Source organism: Danaus plexippus, chromosome 24 (assembly GCF_018135715.1).
Source record: "Danaus plexippus chromosome 24, MEX_DaPlex, whole genome shotgun sequence".
In the NCBI taxonomy this organism is placed as follows: Eukaryota; Metazoa; Arthropoda; class Insecta; order Lepidoptera; family Nymphalidae; genus Danaus; species Danaus plexippus.
The window spans coordinates 1,273,708-1,294,455 of record NC_083552.1 but is presented as its reverse complement, the minus strand read 5'-3'; the positions used below and the strand labels follow the sequence as shown (position 1 = coordinate 1,294,455).

Here is a 20,748-nt window from a genome sequence, read left to right as displayed (position 1 = left end):
AAAGGCCTCTTCTCACATGGAGAAGGTTAGAGCATTAATCACCACGCTTGCTCAAGACGGGTTGGCGATTTCAATCTTATAATTTGAAATTATAAAGACCAGGTTTCCTAGCGATGTTTATGTTATATACTTATCCCGTTCAATATTTAATTAAAAATATTACGACTGTTTGTATTTAAAACCCAATTGAACCTGAATTGCGCAATACATCGTTTCGTTAGCAAAATATCGATGTATCAAGCCGTTAGTGAGCTTAACTAAGATTGCAATAACATTATGTTCAAGTCGTCATAACTCATTTTTCTTTCGTAAATAATAATATTACACGTAAACCCGCAAATATTATTTAACTTTCAAAAAACCTTAATTCAATATAGAACATTATATGACAGTAGAACAGAACAGTAGACAGTAGAAAGTAGTAGAGTAAGACAGACCGAACTTTAAACTTGGTAACAAAAATCATTTGTATTAAAAATCATTTGTATCATACAAGATTTTTTTTATTTTTATACATACTTGTTATAAATAACTATTATAACATATTATTAAAAGATTATATAAATATTAAGATATACAGTGAATTTAGAAAATAAACACTGTATATTTTATAAGTAAACATTTTTTAAACTTGAAAAATATTGAAAAATAAATAAGTATACTCATTAAATGTGAGTAATAAAAAGTTTTCAGAAATTACTCAATTTTTTTTTTCTAAAAAAAAATTTTTCATTTCCTTTTTCAAAGTTGAATCAATCAGTCAATTTAATATTAATGCTATCATCGTATTATTTTTATAAAATAAACATATTGATTTTTTGATCGTAAAATTCAAAGAATTTGCCCTTGATACGGATCCGTGACTTCCAAGTCGGTAGCTTTGACCGACGTCTGCCATTGTTTTGTTTTTTCTTTCATAGAAAAGATAAAAGAAAGCATTTTTGTCTCCCGATAGAAATTAGGTCGTAAAAGCTCATGACTCCGAGCTTTTATTGACCGACTTCAAAAAAGTAAGTGGTTTAGACATTTTATAGGTTCATTGTATGTTTGTTTTCGGCCTGATTGGGAAGATCGCATAGAAAATTGGCCTCCAATTGTGTTCGGATACTCATAATAGATTTTTTTCAATAAATAATATTCTGTTTTGTTAATAGCTGCACACTAAATGGCCACAATGACATTAAATAAAGCTATAGTATGCTTAGCACGAGTTTGTATACTCTGACTGCACACGAAGCCCTTCAAATTTTCCATTCATTAACCTGGATTAATACTTTAATATGAATCGTGAATGGAAAACTTCTAACGCTACGTATGTAGTTTTGTTATGAAAACTTGTGTTAAGCATACAGACACGGAGAATTTATATTTAAATGTTCAATGAATATTCAAAGTAAGAGTATGTAATATTTGTTATCAGTAACTACAAGCTTCAAATAAAATCTCAATCTGCTAATATTTTCTTCGTTTTACTTCAAGTGTGACATAAATGCGTGATATTAAAATAGTTCTATTTGAATTTTATTCCGTTTAAGAACAAGTCGTTATTTAAGCCTGCTTAAAATATTAACTAAAAGCTCGTTAAACTGAATAAACATTGCTAGAAACTTAACTTTTATTTTAAACAAGAAGCACTTGTATAAAGTTATAAAATGTATCTATAAAAATAATATATATATATGTATATATTAAATCGTCATTATTAGAATTGTCTTTTTAATTTACTTTTGAAGAAGCTTTTGATTGTTTATCATTTTTTTTTAAATCGCTCTTTAATTTCAGCCAAAGCAAAATTCAAACAGCGATTTTCATGTCAGAAGTAGTCTAAGCCATAACATCTGTGTTGCTCTACAACACTACAGAGACATAGTATTTCGCTCTATGATGTTACAAACGCGGATATTAAAAACAATTTTCGCCAAACAAATGAAACGATAACGATGAAAATCGATGAAACTAAGTCATTATTGTCGGAACAGTTAAGAAATTTCTAATCGCATCGCGTTTATGAAGTATCCGGGGACAAAAAGAGGCCGCTTCTTTGTCGGATGGTTGGTTTTCTTTTTTGCTCAAACGAATACAATGGACCACGGACAAATTTAGTTTTGGTTCAGGAATTCCTTGACGTTGGTGTTTAGAAGTCATTTTAATTGACCGCTGCTATAATGAAGGGTAAAAAATAGACTAAGGACGCGCTATGACGGAATTCCTTGACTTGTTACAGATAACAGATGACAGATTATAAAATATAATCAGAATTACGTATAATATCATTTATATGAATTTATGAATTAATTAAAACATTAATTTATTAATAAATTTTTAATACATTTAGATTCCTACTAATATCTATGAAAATTTTGTTCATCTTGACATTAAAGTAATTAATTATTAATAGTTATAACCATTGCATTTATTATTATCATTAAATTCTATATAATAATTTAAGTGTAAACTTAAAACACCATTAGCGAGTATATCAAACACAGTTTAGTTGTAACTGAGTCGTAATATGTAAATTACTTAATTAGCAAACCTAATATCAAGCCCCCGCCAGTTAAACTGCGATTACTTGCAGCTGACGCAAGTGGTGATTATATATGTAACTAATACAGTTTAAATAACATAAAAATATATATACAAAGCCACAAACTCCACGGTCTCCTTCAAATGTATTTAAAGCTATCTGCCGATTGGCGCAATTAATAAGACTATTAAAAAAAAATAACAAAAATTGCTTCATACAATTACAGAATACAAAAATGCAACGTAGAGTTATGATGGACATTAGCAAAAACGGATACAATAAATTCGAGTAATCACTGGCCGAAAACGCGACAGCTATTATCACTTAACAAAAAAAAGAATCTGTATCGCCATTGGGACAAAAAAGAAAAACAAATTAAAAAAATCGATCTGTCAAAATGGTCCGCAGTAAATTCAGCCGAGGCTGCGGTCAATTGGCCACCATTGGTTGACAGGTACAGGGGGCGTGGACGGTGGCATAAGGAACGAGTCAGGCGATTTATTTATGAAGTGCATTTCACTGTTTATGTGGGTTTTTTTATGGTGTATGGACTATGGCTCCGCGGGGCGGCGGGCCATTTTACTTGGTGATGCAGATCCAGGTACGATAAAGCGCTTTAAAATGAATTATTTGCTTTTCAGGTTGGTACGACTTTGCCGGTCCTTACAACCGTGATCGATGTAAGAGAAATGTGTAGATTAGTTGATTTTATATCTCGTATTAAACAAAAAACCTAACATCCAAAAACTTCCAGCCCGTTCTTATTCGCGATTAAAATTTCAAATGTCTATATTGCATGTGATCTTTTTGCAAGAACAATGTCTCGAATTTGATCTCCAATACAGATTCACGCTGCAAGACAAGAAGGTTTACATCAAATAAAACAGATCCTCATACTTAGTTTTCCTCATGTATTTACTAAAGCTGTATGAGAGAAATTAACTAGTGTTTCAACTGACCTGGTTCATCGACCTTGTATGACACGTCACAGGAGCCGTCCCTTCTATCCTTGAAGTCTATTTCTGCCTTGCTCGGTCCTTCCAGAGAGATAGCCAGCTGTCCGGCTCCAGCCTCCCTAGTCCAGACGTTGAACTCATTGAATCTTCCAGCCTCTCCACGCTCCAGACCAGCCCCACCAGCCTTAACGAGATGAGCGCCGGAATCACGCAATGGACCAACTGTAAACTGGAACGGGGATCCTGGAAAGAGAGAAGAATTGTAGGTCAGAAGAGTAAAATGTCATAAATTATAGCTGAGAAGAATATAATTTAGTAAAGAGCTCGTCACTTTATTATTGTCTTCCAGATACAGTTCGTCAGAAAGTAGAGTAAGTAAAGACTGACCGTAAAAAAACGAAGAGGAGGAAAATATTTTTGTTCTCTGAACTCATAAAAGAACCCAAACCACAATAGCTCATAGAGATGAACTAGAATTTTCTTTAAGAATTGCTTAAACTATAGCCATTCTCACCAGGAATATGAATCTCTCTGTACTTCACGGAGACTGTGTGCACTCCGAGCTCCTTGGGTACAAAGTGCACTGAGTATAAACCATCTTCCACCTCCTGAATCTCAGCGTCTTCAGACACACCCCCCGGACTGGTGACTGTAGCTGCCAGATCGAAGGACGTTATACCTGGACAGAACATTAATAGTTGATGAATATTTTATTTATAATTTATATATAATATAACCTTTAGATACACTTTTATTTGACGACTTTTCCCACGTTAACTGCTACGTATTTAAATTGATATAAAGTATATTTCTACGTGACTATGATAATATTAGTTTAAGTTATATTCACATCTACCTCAAGATGGAAAATATTCGTAAAAAATTTATGCTTTATTTAATATCGTCTAGTCATAGTGGATCATTCTAGAAGGGACTCGACTTAAACGCAATAAATTAATATGTTCCTACATTATCATGCATTAAAAGTGTTATTAAAATGACATCAAGTCCTTGAAAACTAATTGAAAACAAACTGTCTATCTTATCAGAAGAACACTGTTTTTCGTCTCATATAAACAGTAAGAAGTGTAACGCTACGACGCCTTGTTCAAAAGATTTTGCGTAATATTAACTTCAACAAATTGATTACCTAAAACGGAATACATAAAAATGAATAAATAATTCTTATTCATCTTTTATGGACATTATATTAAAATAAAACTAATAAATTAATTAACAATACTTGTTGTTTCTTTCTAGATAACAATTGAATAACAAGACTACGTTTTTGGTGTATTTGAAGTTAAATTCAACCATATATATACGTAATAAAAATTGTTGCTTAAAAAAAAAATAGTTCTGACGCTGGCATTGAGTTTGTACGAATAAATAAAAGTTCCTTCAAACTTTGTTAAACTGCATTACACTTGAAAGTATTCTAAATTTAAAAATTTAATTTAAATACTTAAATCTGAACATGTGTCTTTGTCTAGCGATTTTTAATTTATGAATACTATACGTTCACAATTATAGGGAATTGTTTTTTATAGTACGAGATATCTCGAAATGAGAATATTTTGAAAAATATTATTAAGTTGTGTAAATATTTGAATAATTATATCGAACCAGCATATCCAGTGTCTATAAAAAGTACTTTTGTTAATATATCGTTTTTCGTAACCACAATAACTACACTAAAGATAAGTTGATAATGCTTCCAATTAAAGTAAACTTTAGAAAAGGTAAGAAATTCTTTAAAATATTTTTTTTATAAAATTTCCAATATATTTATGCCAATTGAACCAAAACAAAAGTACAAAAAAAAATGTCTGATTATAAATTTATACCACAATCCGTGTTTTAATTGATGAGATTTTCGCGCTAAATCGCTAAACCATTATTCAGTAAAATTTCTACAGGAATCAGCTGAGAGCTGAAAAAGCGGCTGTAAAGCGCTGCAACTGCTTACCGGGCATCTTGAAGGTCAGCTTGCAATTGGTGCCGACCTCAGTGAGAGGTGCCGGTTCGCGTTGACGTTGGATCTTCTCACGTTGACGGTTACTGCCCTCACCAGTTACCTGGTAGAGAAGTAAGTATACAACAGAGAGAATTAGTCTTGGCAAAGCCTCAGAATAATTATGGAAATTTATATATCCACCAAGATTCGTTTGGTGGAACAAAAATTATGTTGGTTCTATATAATGCCTTACTTCCGGCTCTCAAAAGATTTGGTTGAGTTAGGACGTATTAGATTATTTCTTTATACATAAATTAATAAAAAAAGTCCAATTTCATCCATAAAAAAAATATAAAATTCAATTCAAGATTCAAGGGACACCTTAGATGTTTTCTTACTATAATTGTAAGTCTCGGATACCTTGACAGTGAAAGGTGATCCTTCCACGTGGTGATCAGCGAACTTAAGGTTGATGATGTAATATCCGGGCTCAGTTGGTTTGTAACTGATGGCGAGCACACCGTCCTTACTATCAGCACATTGGATCTCCGCCTTGCTTGGACCTGGATACAGAAGTGAAGAAATTTGAAAATATTAGGAAAGGAATTCAAGGACAAGGAATACTCGACTGTTACGTTACTGTTGTTTGTGGTCTAACTTGAACAGATGCAATCATAGAAAATAAAATATGACCTAGTACAGCCTTTCCCAAAGTGGGCGATAACACAGGGGGTGTGGGGGGCTACAGGCCTAAAGGAGGAAGGTTAGAGACCCAGAGACCCAGAAAAAAATGGAGGCGTTATATAGAGGGTTTATAATTTAATTTAGCTAGCATAAGTTATATTGGTTTTTAAATAGGTAAAAAAGGGGAGCGCAAAAAATATTTTGTTTCTTGAAGTGGGTAATAGGCCTATATAATAAAAGTAGAAATCATTTATTTATTAATATTTATTGGAAGAAATAATGATTAGCGTTATTTTTCTCTATCTAAATCTTCAATGATAATTTGATACTTCAAATTCAAATGGTAGCACTATTAGGTATAAAAAAAATTTGAAACCTTACCTTCGATGGAAAGTGACAGACCACCATAACCAGCGTTCCTTGTATCTACCATGAACGTATTCTCTCCATGAGTCTTTCCTTCTTTAAGAGACGCTCCGGATACCTTGAAATATAAAAAAAAAATTAAAATATGACATCTAAACAAAGTATGCGAAATATCTGCTGAGAGATTTAAGAAAACGCAATTCATCAACTTTATTTTTAAAACACTTTCTTTTAAAAATACACCGAAGTCATCTTGGTTCATAAAAGATAGATAATAAAGTCGTAATTAAAAATAAATTGAAATAACTATGTAAGTATAGTGCATACATACCTTAACTTTCTTGGCGTCGCCAACCTCCTGTTCTTGGACGGTGATGTTGAAGGGAGAATTCTGGATATGAACCCCCATCTTTTTGACTGCTACTATATGCTGTCCAGCCTCACGAGGAGTGAAGCTGATGCCGATGTTGCCGGACGGCAGGCGTTTTAGGAAACAAGGTTCCTCCAGACCGGATGGAGCCTGGCCAATAAATTTGCATCATTGGATAAGGTATTCAACACACTTGCACACCACCAATATCGAGTTCCGGTTCAATGGGATGCTTATTATGGTAGCGGAAAGAAAAACAAAAAAGTTCTGGGCTCAAATTGCTTGCCTTTCATATGACTTATCATTTCTGGATATAAGTTAAAATATTACGTCACTTTATATACATTATACATAGTTAAAAACAGGACCGCGATATATTGAAAAGTCAGTTTTTCCTAAGTTTTACACTGATTATTTCTACATTTTACATATATGTATCTACTCAAATGTGCATAATAGGACTATATTATCTGACTGAATTATTAAGAAACGTAATTCTCTATGCTTCTTTCATATCTAAGCAACAAGAAACAGCCTAAAGTAAATACAGTAGGTATAATTACAAACAAGAAACAATATTAAATAATTCTAAGCACATTTTACAGTTAATTTAGGTAGATTGGAAAATAACGACATACGCATTACAATAAAATTAAATTACACCCAATTTTAAAGATTTACTTTGAATTCTATTGGTTTTTCCTTGAAATATGTTTTAACGAGGAAGTACCTGAATAGAAGCGTTGAGGCTGCGGATGTCATTGTCACTGATCTTGCCTGGGAGCGTGACCTCGCTGCAGCTTCCGACTGAGATTTGGTTCCTCTTGCGACCTTCGCCTGTCACCTGAGATTTGAAGAATACATTCATAATTTGTTATTTTATAATAATTATGATATGATAGCAAGTAAAAATATTTAATCTCAGAAATAATCTTAGTCTCAGGCGAAATAAAATTTGATGAAAATTATATCAGGACTAGTTTAGACCGCGGCTTTGGTCGTGTTAACTAAAATCTAGAGCGATAGAAACCAAGTTGATTGTGACATTCCTATTCAAAAATACGTAATCTCTGAATATATTTCAGGATATACTAGTCCGTTCTTCCGACATATATGTATTAAATATTATCACAACTGTGTTAGTGTTTTAAGAGATACTAAAATAAACAAAACTGGTCGTTCATAATTATAAAAAATAATAAACTTCTTTCCTAAATCACATGCCTTCAGAGTAAGATCTAAATACTATTAATTTTTTGTGTGCATCAATCTCCAAACCTTGGACACGAAAGGAGATCCCTTGATGTGCTTATCTCCAAACCTGACCGATATTTTGTACTCCCCAGGGGCTGTCGGGAGGAAGGACACAGACACCGTGCCATCTTTGTTGTCGTGACACGTAATCTAAAATAATTAATAAATGAATTATGATAAATATAGTTATCACTAAATATCATATTAAGTTAATAAGCTAAAACATCATATATAGTCGCTTGAAACGCCTTTGAGATATTTGCTTTTAAACGAAACGTTTATATTGAAAATTAAATGTTCCACAATCACCTCAGCCTTGCTCGGTCCTTCAACAGCCATAGACAACCCACCAGCACCAGCGCCCTTAGTGCTGATGGTGAACTGGCTTGGTTCACCACTCACGCCACTGATAAGACCCGGTCCATAAGCCGTCACGTACCCTGAGGAGATGGAGTCCACGTGGAACTTGTATGGAGAGCCTGCAAATGTATTTAGAGTTATGTAATATTTTGAAAACATTGTCAGAAATTACGAGGATACTTTAAATAAATGATAATATACATATAACTAATCAAAATAACAAAAATGAAACTCTCACAGCAAATTGAAGGGACTATAATACAAAAAACGATCATATGTATGTTTTTTCCAAGGTTTCATCTATTATGCTGTGAACCTTACCTTGGACATGCTCTCCATTGTATTTGACGTACAGTTCATGGACTCCCTCCTCTCTTGGATCGTATTTGATGCTGACGGTACCATCTCTGTTATCTTCAATCACCGGCTGATCGACGTGACCACTCGGCATTTTTACTTCAGCTGTCACAAAAAAATCACAGTGTTTTAGATCAATTCCATTTTTAAAAGGGGAAGGGACAGAATTTACATATTAACAACAAGCTGTTAAAGTAAATGTAACAGAATGAGGAATGAAAGTACAGCACAAAATGAGGGATGTAACTTCTTTAGTCTGTACAAGTATAACAAACCTTTCCTGGTATCGATATGATATATAGTGATGAAATTAAGGGGTGTATAGGACAACCCTAGGCCGGTTTTGTTGAATGTTATCTTATGGCCCTCAGAGAACACTATCGGTATATCTTCCTTGTCAACTTCGGACACTGAGAAGTATTTCTTTGTTTGGTCCAAATAAAGTACTGATGTCTCCGTCCAATCTATTTCCTTTTCGTTGCCACCAACGATCGAGTTCCAGAGTCCGGACATAAACGCCATAACTATTTAGCTCTTCAATACTAACGTATATTGTATGTTGTGTGTTATGTGTTATAGCATGATGCTATCTAGTAAGTTCTAGTAATTCTGTAATGTGTCTGCACTGAGTGTATTTTGTTCAGCGGACTCAACACAATACATCGAACTTGTGTCAAATTCCCTGTTATTGTCATTAATTAAATCGATATTACTACGTCTAATTTTAAGATTTCAACTATTTCAGTGCAATTCATAATTTTTATGTATAACTATAAGTGTTTTTGTAAAATTGTGTATGGTGTAATATTTTCAGAAGATACATTCCGTAAAGGTAAATATATAAGAAATGCCAATTTTATTAAGTATTCATTTGTAAGAGAAATATCATTATAAGTAACGATTACTCCTAATACTATAGAATTCGTTTCACTTTAATACATATTTTTTTTAATTTCCTTTCTCTAAATGTGCGAGAAAGTATATATAATGTTATTCTAGCACAAAGCATAATACCAGAAAATTAAAAACTTTTACGAAATTAACTACATTTAAATCCGATACGACATGACGTAACATTCACGTCATCGTGTCGCCGACTGTAAAACCGCAAGAGTGTGAATAAAATGTCCGGTTTATGAGATAGTTTTGACATAACAGACCATAAAAATTGTTGGCAACTTTATAATAAACTATATTTATTACACTGTGGACGATATATACGAAGATTTTACTATTTTATCGATAGACCCGGTGAGAGATATGACATTATTTTAAATCATCGATTTCTGTGCGCAGTCTAAACATCTCTAATTGATTTATAGACCGTGGAATATAATTGAGATTAATTTTTTATTTTTTTTTATCACGTTGAATTTATGTTGTCCGTTCTAAAATTGTTTCAGCTCGTAATTTAATAAAGAACTCTATGATAATGTGAAGTGTAATAATTAATTATAAGAATTACCCAAAATACGTCAAGAGAATTACAGGGAACGAGAGTGGATGTAAAAAATAAAGCATTAAAATAGTAAAAAAAAAAACAAATGAAAAATGTTTTATCGTTTGATAACGGATCAAATAGATATTCATTACAGACCTCAGATAGTTTTACGTGACCAAACCCCCGCCTACACTATCGTCCGTCGTTTTTAAACCAGTGTTGTAGACGCTGCTTTATAAACACATAAATATAAACCATAACGAATATCTGCCGATGTATTTACCACTGACATTTCCGTCCAGTGACAATTTGCCGACGCGAATAAGGGAACTACGCGTAATGTGGGCCGTTAAATAATATGACGACAGCGTTTTCTCGCATAAATTTTAATCTTAAACAATTTACAAGTTATTTTGGACAATACATCGTAATACTCCCATTGTATGTTTTATTCTGCGATCTAGTATGTATTAAGCGTGATAACTCACATACTGACAGTTTGACGTCTCTGAATGAAGTAGTAAAACCAACGACACAAGTCCATCGCGGTACAAGAACCATATTCTCTTAAATAGTTTTATTACAAATGTATATATGTGAATAAAATCATTATATGTTTTTATAAAAAAATATGAAATAAATGTAACGCAATTAAGTTATCCCAAACATTTCTGAATGATTGACGTTAATAGAAAGTGTTTGGAAGATTACCAAAGGTGTGGCATTGGATGTTATATTATGAAATAACTAAGATTATAATTATAATTCTATATGAAAATACATTAAATTATTGCAAAAACTCCATTCATTTCACTCTTTCAAATGAAAGTAAATGTAAATACATTTGTTCATATAATTCGAACGAATGAAATTAAATGTAAAGCTTTAATAAAATTTATTTGTCAAGTTGTGTAAACTCGTTTTCATCTAAATTATATCCTTTGATCTAACGAAATATTTTATCTAAAATTTTCAGTAAACTCGTATAATTGCAGTCTAGTAAACTAGTCGTATTTTACAACACAAATCCCATTTGCCATATCTTCAAAGACGACGGGATGTTATTCGTGATTTACAAAACTTTTAACATTTTCGTTGGCAATTTTAAATGATCGAATATCAAAAAAATACGAACTTATATCTTAAATTTATTTATGAATATTTATAAAAAAAATTAAAATTAATAATTATAGTGGTATATCAATTTACAAGAAATTTAAATGTATTATAGACTTGAATAAAAGATTATTTTATAATCTAACCAAATGTAAACTCTTTTTGCAGATACTTTTCAATGAGGAAGAAACATCAGAGATTTACGCGGAGAAAAAACAATTGTAAAATATATATTTATATAATTTATATGTATATATATAAATTATAAATGTCAAATAAAATCAGAATTGTAATGTTGAAACCATATCTTTATTTTATTTCCTTACGAGCGCTCTATTTTTTCATTTTTTCTTTTCTTATATATGTCCAACGGATAAAAAAAATATCATTACTAATCTGTTTTGTAAATTTATAGTAATTCAGATATAAGTTAATTATAATAAATTAAATTTTCATTTATTTCATATAAAAATTGTTTAGTTGGAAGAAATCAAAGATGTTGGTGTAATGCATGTATATTTTATCTAAATATATCTTCTCTAAAAGGATTTGTCTAAAATAATACGGACCAAAAATCACATTTTCGAATATATTTATGATATAAAATTTTGTATCTCTATCTATTCCCGTGTTAAATATTGAAAAAAAAAACACATTTACATAGCAAAAATATACTATGGCTTTAATTTACATTTAATTATATATAAAAGAATGTTAATTACATTATAAAAAGTCCATTGAAAAAACCCTAACAGATAATATAAAATAATAATATTAAATCTTGCTTTTTTCAATGTATATTTTCTCGCCTACATACGTCTGAAAGAGGCTGAATGCATGGAGACCATAGATATATGAAAATGAAAAAAAAAAAAACAAAAATCAATAAAGCAGTGTATAGACAGACAAAATGGAAGATATAAAAATGTCTTTATTACAATGGAAATCGTCAAAATAAAGTCACAAGACCAGTTTTAAATAACAAATAAGGCTCATATCAGATAAATCACTGGAATTCATTGAATCATATGAGTTGATTTAATGCTTATTATTTTAATTCTAAATCCAGTTATACTCAATTTCATTCTACCCACATTACAGTTTAAAATTACCTGAAAAACCTTCACCATAATTAATATTACAAATTCCTAAAATATTTCATTTATACTGTGAATTTGATACATCATACATCATCAGCCTATCGGAGCCCACTGCTGAGCAAAGGCCTCTTCTCACATGGAGAAGGTTAGAGAATTAATCACCACGCTTGCTCAAGACGGGTTGGCGATTTCAATCTAATAATTTGAAATTATAAGACCAGGTTTCCTCACGAAGTTTTCCTTCACCGTCTATCAGTGGTGTCTAAATACTCTTAGAAAGTACATATGACTCGGAAAAGATCACATTGGTACTTGCCAGGTTTCGAACCCGCGCCCTCAATATGAGAGGCGGGCCTTTAACCTCCAGGCCACCACGACTTTCGTGTATGTGATATTTAAATGGTATTTGGGAAACGTTTAGGATTTACGCAAATTTTCCAATCGAACGCAAGTTGTATTAATTTAATGCATAAGTTTTATTCGTATGGAGATTTGGTATAAAATAAAAACAGTAATTTCATTGTTGTTCTGCATTTTCTTTAATACTTCTAAGAAAAAGGTCTATTCACTATAATTTAGATACACAAAATTTTTATCCAAGTACCATACCTTAAAAAAAACTGTTTTAAACGTTTTGTGACTAAACTGCGACGTCTTAAGACTCGTTACGTCCAGAAACATTGAAACTTCATATTTTTTTATCAAATAAGTATTTTATAATGTCTTTTTTACTAGTATTGATGTGAACATAAATAGGTATCGTCAGAAAGGATGATCACTCAAGCGAAAGTAAAGCCGCGGTAACAGCCTTATCAGTTATGCCTTGAAGACATATCTTAGACTTATTACACTATTGATAATTGCGTTAAAATTATACTTGGAACTTATAACTCTATGGACCGAATAAAAATTACCAAGTAAATAAACTCATATTAAAATAATGAAGAAAAAAGAAGAGCTATGGACCATTGAATATACTTATTTACAGTTTGGTAAAAATGACCTAAGCTGTTAGTAACAGAGCAAAATAAAAGGTTTCGTATCATCAAACGTAATGTGCTAGTTTTAACTAATTGGTGTATATACAAAGTTTCGTTAAAAAGCCTTGCAATAATTTTGAAGACCCAGTGAGAACTTCATAGCTGTCATCTTGGCTTCCTATCCAAAATTACTTGACCTATTTGGCTCAAACTCCTTGAGGCATGTAAATATCCAGCCATCACTCATTTATGATATCTTAGCCTTGCTTGATTAATGTTCTGGAATTTTCCGCACTCTTGACCGGGAGACGTTTACACGGTGAGTGATAATGGATGCTCATTGCAAATTGGCTGAAAAATAGCTTTGAATGATTGTTTTTGAATTTCTAATAAGAATTTAATTCTATTAATAAAATATAATTACTATTGTTACTTCAATCACAACCAAAATATACCACGAAAACGGAATCAAACAGGACATTTCATTGGTCTAATTCCGAAACGTCGTCCATGCAATATAAATGTAGTAAAAAAATCTAATTTACGACACACATTCAATGGAACACCATTAATAAAATAATCGGACACTATGAAAATAATCCGATATTACAGAAATAATCGGCGTCTCTCTCCCGTGACCGGAGCGTATATCGGCCAAGAATGCCACATCAAATTTATACATCCGCCAAGAGAACAGCTGCAGGCTAACCCAGTAGTTATACGATCGTCACTTTTATATGACATTTACAAACATTTAATATAGTCAGTATAGTTCACGTCGCAAGACAAATGTCCACTTGGTAACTAGACATGTGTCTAGCTTGGAAGTTAGACATATGTATGTATGAATTATGACACTAACTTCATATAAAAAAATCTATTTTTTAATATGTGTTATTAAAATCCAGATCATTATTAAAATTTTCATCACATATGAAAAGAATTCCTCAACTAGAGTTTTATCGTAAATATTTGAATAAGCCCTCAGCTTATTTAAATTCTCTGCGACATGGTTAAGGACTACGCTTGCGCATATCTGACAGATATTCTAGGAAGGACGTGAAAAATCGATTTTAAATCATTAATATAGTTGAAGGTTACGTATACTGATATAGCTATTTATATAACGGCAATAATGGCGCAGTTAAAGTCGTTAATGATGCAAATATATTATGAAATCTCATTAAATATGATGGTCTTCAAAAATAAATGCTTTAAATTAGATTCAAATTTGAAAATATACACTATAAAAAGTTATGTGGACTAACTCGATGAAAGAATCTAAGGTTTTATGTATGAATAAAATTAAGTAGCAATTTTAAATTGCTGTAAAAGAATCGATTAATTGTTCTAAATTCAAATTGTGATGAAGATAATTTTAATATAGTTATTTTAAATATATATTTGTTATTATAATGAACGTTTTGTAAAGATTTCTACATCAAGTTATTTTTAAATTTTTGTCAAAATTTATAATACAATTTTTTGTATGGGTATATTAATAGTCCCTAGCGAATTCAATGATTTTTTTAAATCTATCATATAGTTTTAATTGCCAGTTTAAAAAAAGAATGAATAAAAAATCTATTTCTAGCTTAAAACTTAATAAATTTTTTCTTAAAAAAAAAACTTTTTCTTAATGATAATTTTAATAGAATATATTTTTTAATGGTTTTAAATAATTTAATTCCGTGGATCTTTTTTATATTTTTATGCAACATCTAAAAATGTAATCATTAGTTATGTACTATTATGAACGTGGGCAGCAAAGCGAAATAAATTTAGCAAATGTATAACGAACGCGACATGAATAGATTTTATATGAATTCCAGCATTTAAAATATTTTTTATCGAAATGACAACGAATTTTTGGACGCATTAAATGTGATTCTAGATTTTTAGAAAAATATTACAATGTTACGTCAACTTTAATTATTTTTTTCTATGAATTTGCAATCAGTAAGCTTCATCATACGAATAATTTAGTCAAATATTTAAATCTTTAATTTAAATCTACAAAAAGATACATTGTCTCACAAATAATTGTAATTTTAAGACAAGTTGAAAGTTTTATTGCTTTTAAAAAGGTACAATAACTCATTCGTACTATAAAACTGTAAATAGTTGGCATTATCGAGCGCTGATTTACGACTTATTAACGCATTATTCATCCCGTAGCATCTAGTACGCCGCGTAGCGTCTGCGTAGCGATTGTTCCATTCAGCCGATATAAGGCATTGTAACGTTGAGTTAAATAAAAAAAATATGTATAGTGTTGTGTGTAAAAAATATATAAAACCGTACTCCCGCCATTTCGAATTTCGAACACCAACCGTATATATTTTTTTTTTCACTCAAATCACTACACACTGGCCACAATTTTTTTTTTATTTCGAATGTGGAATTCCAGAATACCGCACAGCAGTACGCGCGACCTGCGACTAGTCAATCGACATCCAGTCGCGTAGTAACATGCATCTAATATTTATTTATATATATATATTAAAATAATTACCCTTATTGCCAGCTTTTTAGACGTGTTATTTCCGTTGAAACGTGCCTCAGCTGTAGATTCTTAAAGGTCATGTGAAATAAAATTTTTGGACATTTATTAATATTCTTCTTCACTTCTAACACAACATTTGATTGTGTGATCGGTTTTTTAAAAAAAAACATGTTGAAATAATACATAAATCACTAAAAATAACTACAAACATGTATTTTATAATAAAAAAATACATATAATCTGTGGAATTTTGTGAGTGATTTTAAAGAAATCTAACAGTAAATTACAATGACAAATGACAGATAAAATATAATGACATACATTAGGGTTTGGTCGCTGGAAAAACGACCTCGAACATATTTCTGAACGTCTCTCAAATCCCCGTCTGTCAGTAAACACATACTATGTAGGTTATATAAGCAATTTTTATATTATATTTCATATTAAATATTACTCAAGTCGACTCTTCGAGAGAATAAAAATATATTTTACTAACGTAAACATATAAAATCTACTTTTAGTTTTTTTATCGTAAATCTTAATTTTATATGTCATACAATCAAGTGTTACTATCTATATAAATGCTGTTAAAGTCTTTCGAATTTAAATGAGTTCTTATATCAATTGAATTTTTTAAAGTTCAAAATTAAAACTTAAAAATTTTATCTATGCAATTATAATCTGTTAAAACATAATTTAGTACTAAAATATATATTTTGCTATAAGTGTCCAAATTATAATATTTTACCCAAAAAATAATAATAAACTTATTACAGATGTCTCAATCATTAATTCGGTTCAAGGTATATCCTCTCTCTCATACTATCTCCCCCCGCTTTCTTTCCCAGATTCTTCTGTGTCACATATTGGTAATCATCTGAAGTCATGTACAAGTGGCCACTTATTATCAGTATGCTAACCAGTAATCAGTGAATCGGTGTATCACAGTTGTTAAACATGCCTTTTTTTCATTAGAACATACTTTGTAGGCACTCCTAGTACGTTCCTTTCAAATTTGGTTAGGTAGAGAGAGGAGCTCGGACAGTGGAAGTGAGCGTTAAATGCGTGTTGGATATCGGCCTCTTGAACCTACACCTGGGTCGCAAGTCCCAAGCACTGTTGAAGCTCCTCTCCCTGCAATGCGACGGACCCACCACCCGCACGGTGAATCCATGGAATGCTGAGAAGTTTTCGTCTCGTCGTCGTTAGCCTTGGTTATTCGCTTATTAGTCGAAATCGGCTTAAAAGTAAAATAATAAAAAAAAGTATTTCTGCTTTTAAACTAAAATATTATAATCAAAGTAAATGAAAGTCAAACATTTAACCTTAACAGAAAAAAACTGCAATGAGTTCTTATATTTGGATGAAATGGATTTCGATCTTCTGTTACTTTAAAAAAGAAAACAATTATAATGAAACATTTAATAACAACATAAAATTCTACGTTACGTTCCTTTTATATTAATTCGACTGTGTTATAATAATTAACACGTATCAAACATATATATAACCCGTTAAAATGGCTCTTAAATACATTCTACATTTAAAATGACGCCATCTTTAAATAAGCCATCTGCTATCAATCACGGTGAGTGTCGAGTTACAGAAATGAAATGTCAAATAATATTTTGAAGAAACATATCATTTGAAACTTCCTTAACAAACAAATCATCTTATAGATTTAATAAAATTAAAATAACTATGATTTTAGAATACTGTTGATTTTGATTGATTTTTTTTTAATTTCGACTTTTTAGAACTTGACTGACATTCCACAATATACCTACTTTACTATAACGCGTTCAATTCAATATTTTTTTATTTATACATTAACGCTGATCTTAAAAACGCAAATATAAAAAAGATCCTTATATTTTAAACATATCAAATATTATTGTAGTAATGATTTCTTTTTAAATAATCTCCTGGCTACTTTCCACGCCATTGTTTTGTTTGAACAAAGCTTTTTGAATGCGATGTAACCACGAATGGATTATTAAATCGGTTTGTCGGATTAAATGTAAACAAAAAAAAAACTAATAAAATTATACAGCGGTGTAAACAACTCTGTTTATTATTGAGTATTGTTTATTGTTTAACACTAGATTGTTTTATGCAATTTCTTTGCGAATATTATACAGGTTGTAGAAATCATAAAATCCATCCAACCAGCATTAGTACGTACAACCGAAAAAAAAAACATTGTATGTAAAATGATAAAATGCTTTTATGTAATTATTTACTTCATTTAAACTATAGTTGAATGTATGTGTTGAATGTATAGTTGAATTCATTACAATGTCTAAAATTCCTTTCACTAATTAGGCCAAGAATACATTGAAATAGAAACAACGCGAACGCATGATAATATAATATAATATAAAAAAAATATATATTATATTGTGTCAGAAATAATTTTTTTTATTTCTCTAATAGTCCACAACAAAACATAACTTAGTTCAACTTAAACGAGTTTCAAAAGTTGACAATGCAAATAAAATGTCCGATTAAAAACAACACTTATAAAATGGCGCTAAATGACTCAGTCTTCTGTCACTTATTTTTTTTTATGTGAACAGGTGCCAAAAGTGACACGTTGTACGGACGGGAACACAAGTTCATATCGAAAATGAATATCTGTTAATTTCCGTTCAAATAATTTCAAATTGTATTTATATTACTTAAAAATATATATTTCTTTGTCCAAGTATTTACTTCATTCTTTGAATGAGCGAATGATAATTTTCAACATTTCTATAGTAAAATAAAAAAATAATAATTTACAGTATCTGTAATAATTATTCCTCTTATGCGTGATTGTGCAAATGTATGAAATACATACAAATTATCTCATAGATGAAATTAAACTAAAATTTACACGTAATTAGGAATATTACTATAGCAAACTCATTAAAATCTAAACATATAAATTGCATTATAATTATTTTTTATATAAAAATGTTACTGTTGCGTAACATAACAGATACAAAACAGAATTATATTATCAATTCTCATCGTAACGGCGTTCCATAATCTATCTGTATTTGAATTCAAAGAATTACGAGAACTTCAAAGATCTAAAAGTGTAACAGACAATGTATAAAAAATCGTCAAAGATAATATGAAAGTTTATGAGAATAGGAAGCCGCCTATTAAATTGAGCGAAACAGCTGGCCTCGAATTAAATACTTATAACTAGGAATACATTTATTTTATTTATATGTATATATTGATTTATGTACGATTATATAGTTTTATGTTGAAATGTGACAGACGATACATTTATATACTCTGTGATCTGTGTGTGTTCATAATTGAATTTATGAAGTAAAAAAATATATATAAGAATTTAGCGAATCATTGGTTCAAATTCATGATATATATTAAATGCTAATTTTTTGACAGCCCGTCAGATAATGACAGATATTATAGAAAATTAAACTCTTTAGAAACGTTTGTTTTTTTTTTCAAAACATCCGAAAAAATTTTATCTAATTAATTATTCAGTAAGAACAATCAAATATAATTATCAGTTATAAAAATATTTAAAATAAAATTATTTATCAAAATTTTAAAAATTGTACATAATCTATTCTGACTTCAAAATGGCGGTCGTTGGTATTATTGTTGGGGCAAATGATTTAAGATTTCTCTGTGAGATACATATAACGTGTTAGGTAGAGTTACAGAGTGACATTAATATTAAGAATTATTATATTACCAACAATTTATCTTCTTATGTTCATATTTAAAGCTTTGGTGACGATAATTTAGCCATAGTTTGTTTTACCAAAAATAAATTTTCAACTGTCCTAACTTTTAACTCCGGAAGGACGAGAACAGTTTTATACATTTATTAAAAAAATATATCTGTCACTACTCAATTAATAATTATCTTTGATTAAAAAAAAAAAATCACAATATCAGACATTTTACTTTTATTATCAACGTCTTTCTTCTTATTTTTAGCTATTCTTTTCACTATACATATTATTGAATAAATTTTCTATGACTTTACATAACCATGTTTATTTAACTATTCAATTAAAAAAAATAGAATAGTCTATAATAAGAAAAACATTGAATTAAAAACTCATCGATAAGAGAGGTGACGTGCATCTGCCGACATGTCATTTTCCAGTAGCTTCCATGCTCGCATTCTTTATTTTTTCATTAGCTTTATATAATTTAATATTAAATATTCTAGATTTAATACTTTACGTTATTTATAATTCATAATTACTTATGAAAGGCTTAAACTCCACTACTATTAGCGTTTGGTAGACATTTTAAAATATAAAAACGTCCTCTTCCCGCTCTTTAAACCAAGCTTTTCCCTTGTAAATTCAACTGTACTTTTTATCAAATATCAATACGTATTATATAATAGTTATCAACAATTATTTGATCATTCGTAATATAAATATAACAACACGCAATATTATATTTACATTCATTTAATAATTGCATTATATTTACCTAAAACTTATTCTTAAGCCGCCATGACTCACCGGGTCTAGACGCCCACGGCTAGAAGTTATTTACAAGCCTTGGCACAAATGTACTATAAACATATTTATTATGGTTTTTATATATATTTTTACAATTATCATACGTATATATTAAAGTGTAAGGGCCAGCTGGGATTTGAGAATACTTTTTTGTTAGATACGAATTAATATTAAATTTATAAGAACTAAAGTGTTGATGCAATTATTTAATTATAATAAATGAGTGGATAGAAAAAAGCTCTATATATATATTTCTTTGTCAG

General features: G+C 30.3%; 1 protein-coding gene and 2 long non-coding RNA genes across 15 annotated transcripts in view; 1 reads left to right on the top strand and 2 right to left on the bottom strand.

Moving 5' to 3' along the window:
- The window catches only part of LOC116775906 (filamin-A), a 53,315-nt gene that overhangs the window by 6,573 nt on the left and 25,994 nt on the right, over positions 1-20,748 (bottom strand). For 8 of the 13 annotated variants that reach the window (XM_061524381.1, XM_032668940.2, XM_061524383.1 and 5 more), the window contains 10 exons: positions 8,796-8,936; positions 8,424-8,593; positions 8,139-8,264; positions 7,591-7,704; positions 6,822-7,010; positions 6,506-6,608; positions 5,861-6,003; positions 5,453-5,561; positions 3,998-4,162; positions 3,487-3,726 (listed from right to left, as the gene is read on the bottom strand). In XM_061524381.1, coding sequence (XP_061380365.1) covers positions 3,487-3,726; positions 3,998-4,162; positions 5,453-5,561; positions 5,861-6,003; positions 6,506-6,608; positions 6,822-7,010; positions 7,591-7,704; positions 8,139-8,264; positions 8,424-8,593; positions 8,796-8,936 — 1,500 coding nt within the window. Of the gene's footprint in view, positions 1-3,486; positions 3,727-3,997; positions 4,163-5,452; positions 5,562-5,860; positions 6,004-6,505; positions 6,609-6,821; positions 7,011-7,590; positions 7,705-8,138; positions 8,265-8,423; positions 8,594-8,795; positions 8,937-9,106; positions 9,441-15,772; positions 15,925-20,748 lie in introns of those variants that run through there. The other 5 variants (XM_032668933.2, XM_032668936.2, XM_061524377.1 and 2 more) reach the window with 5 other exon arrangements.
- On the top strand, positions 3,658-4,127 carry LOC133319522 (uncharacterized). Its single transcript, XR_009753108.1, has 2 exons — positions 3,658-3,749; positions 3,833-4,127. It is a non-coding gene; the product is annotated as an uncharacterized LOC133319522 (long non-coding RNA).
- On the bottom strand, positions 9,712-15,761 carry LOC133319521 (uncharacterized). Its single transcript, XR_009753107.1, has 2 exons — positions 13,893-15,761; positions 9,712-13,819 (listed from the first exon to the last, which is right to left on the bottom strand). It is a non-coding gene; the product is annotated as an uncharacterized LOC133319521 (long non-coding RNA).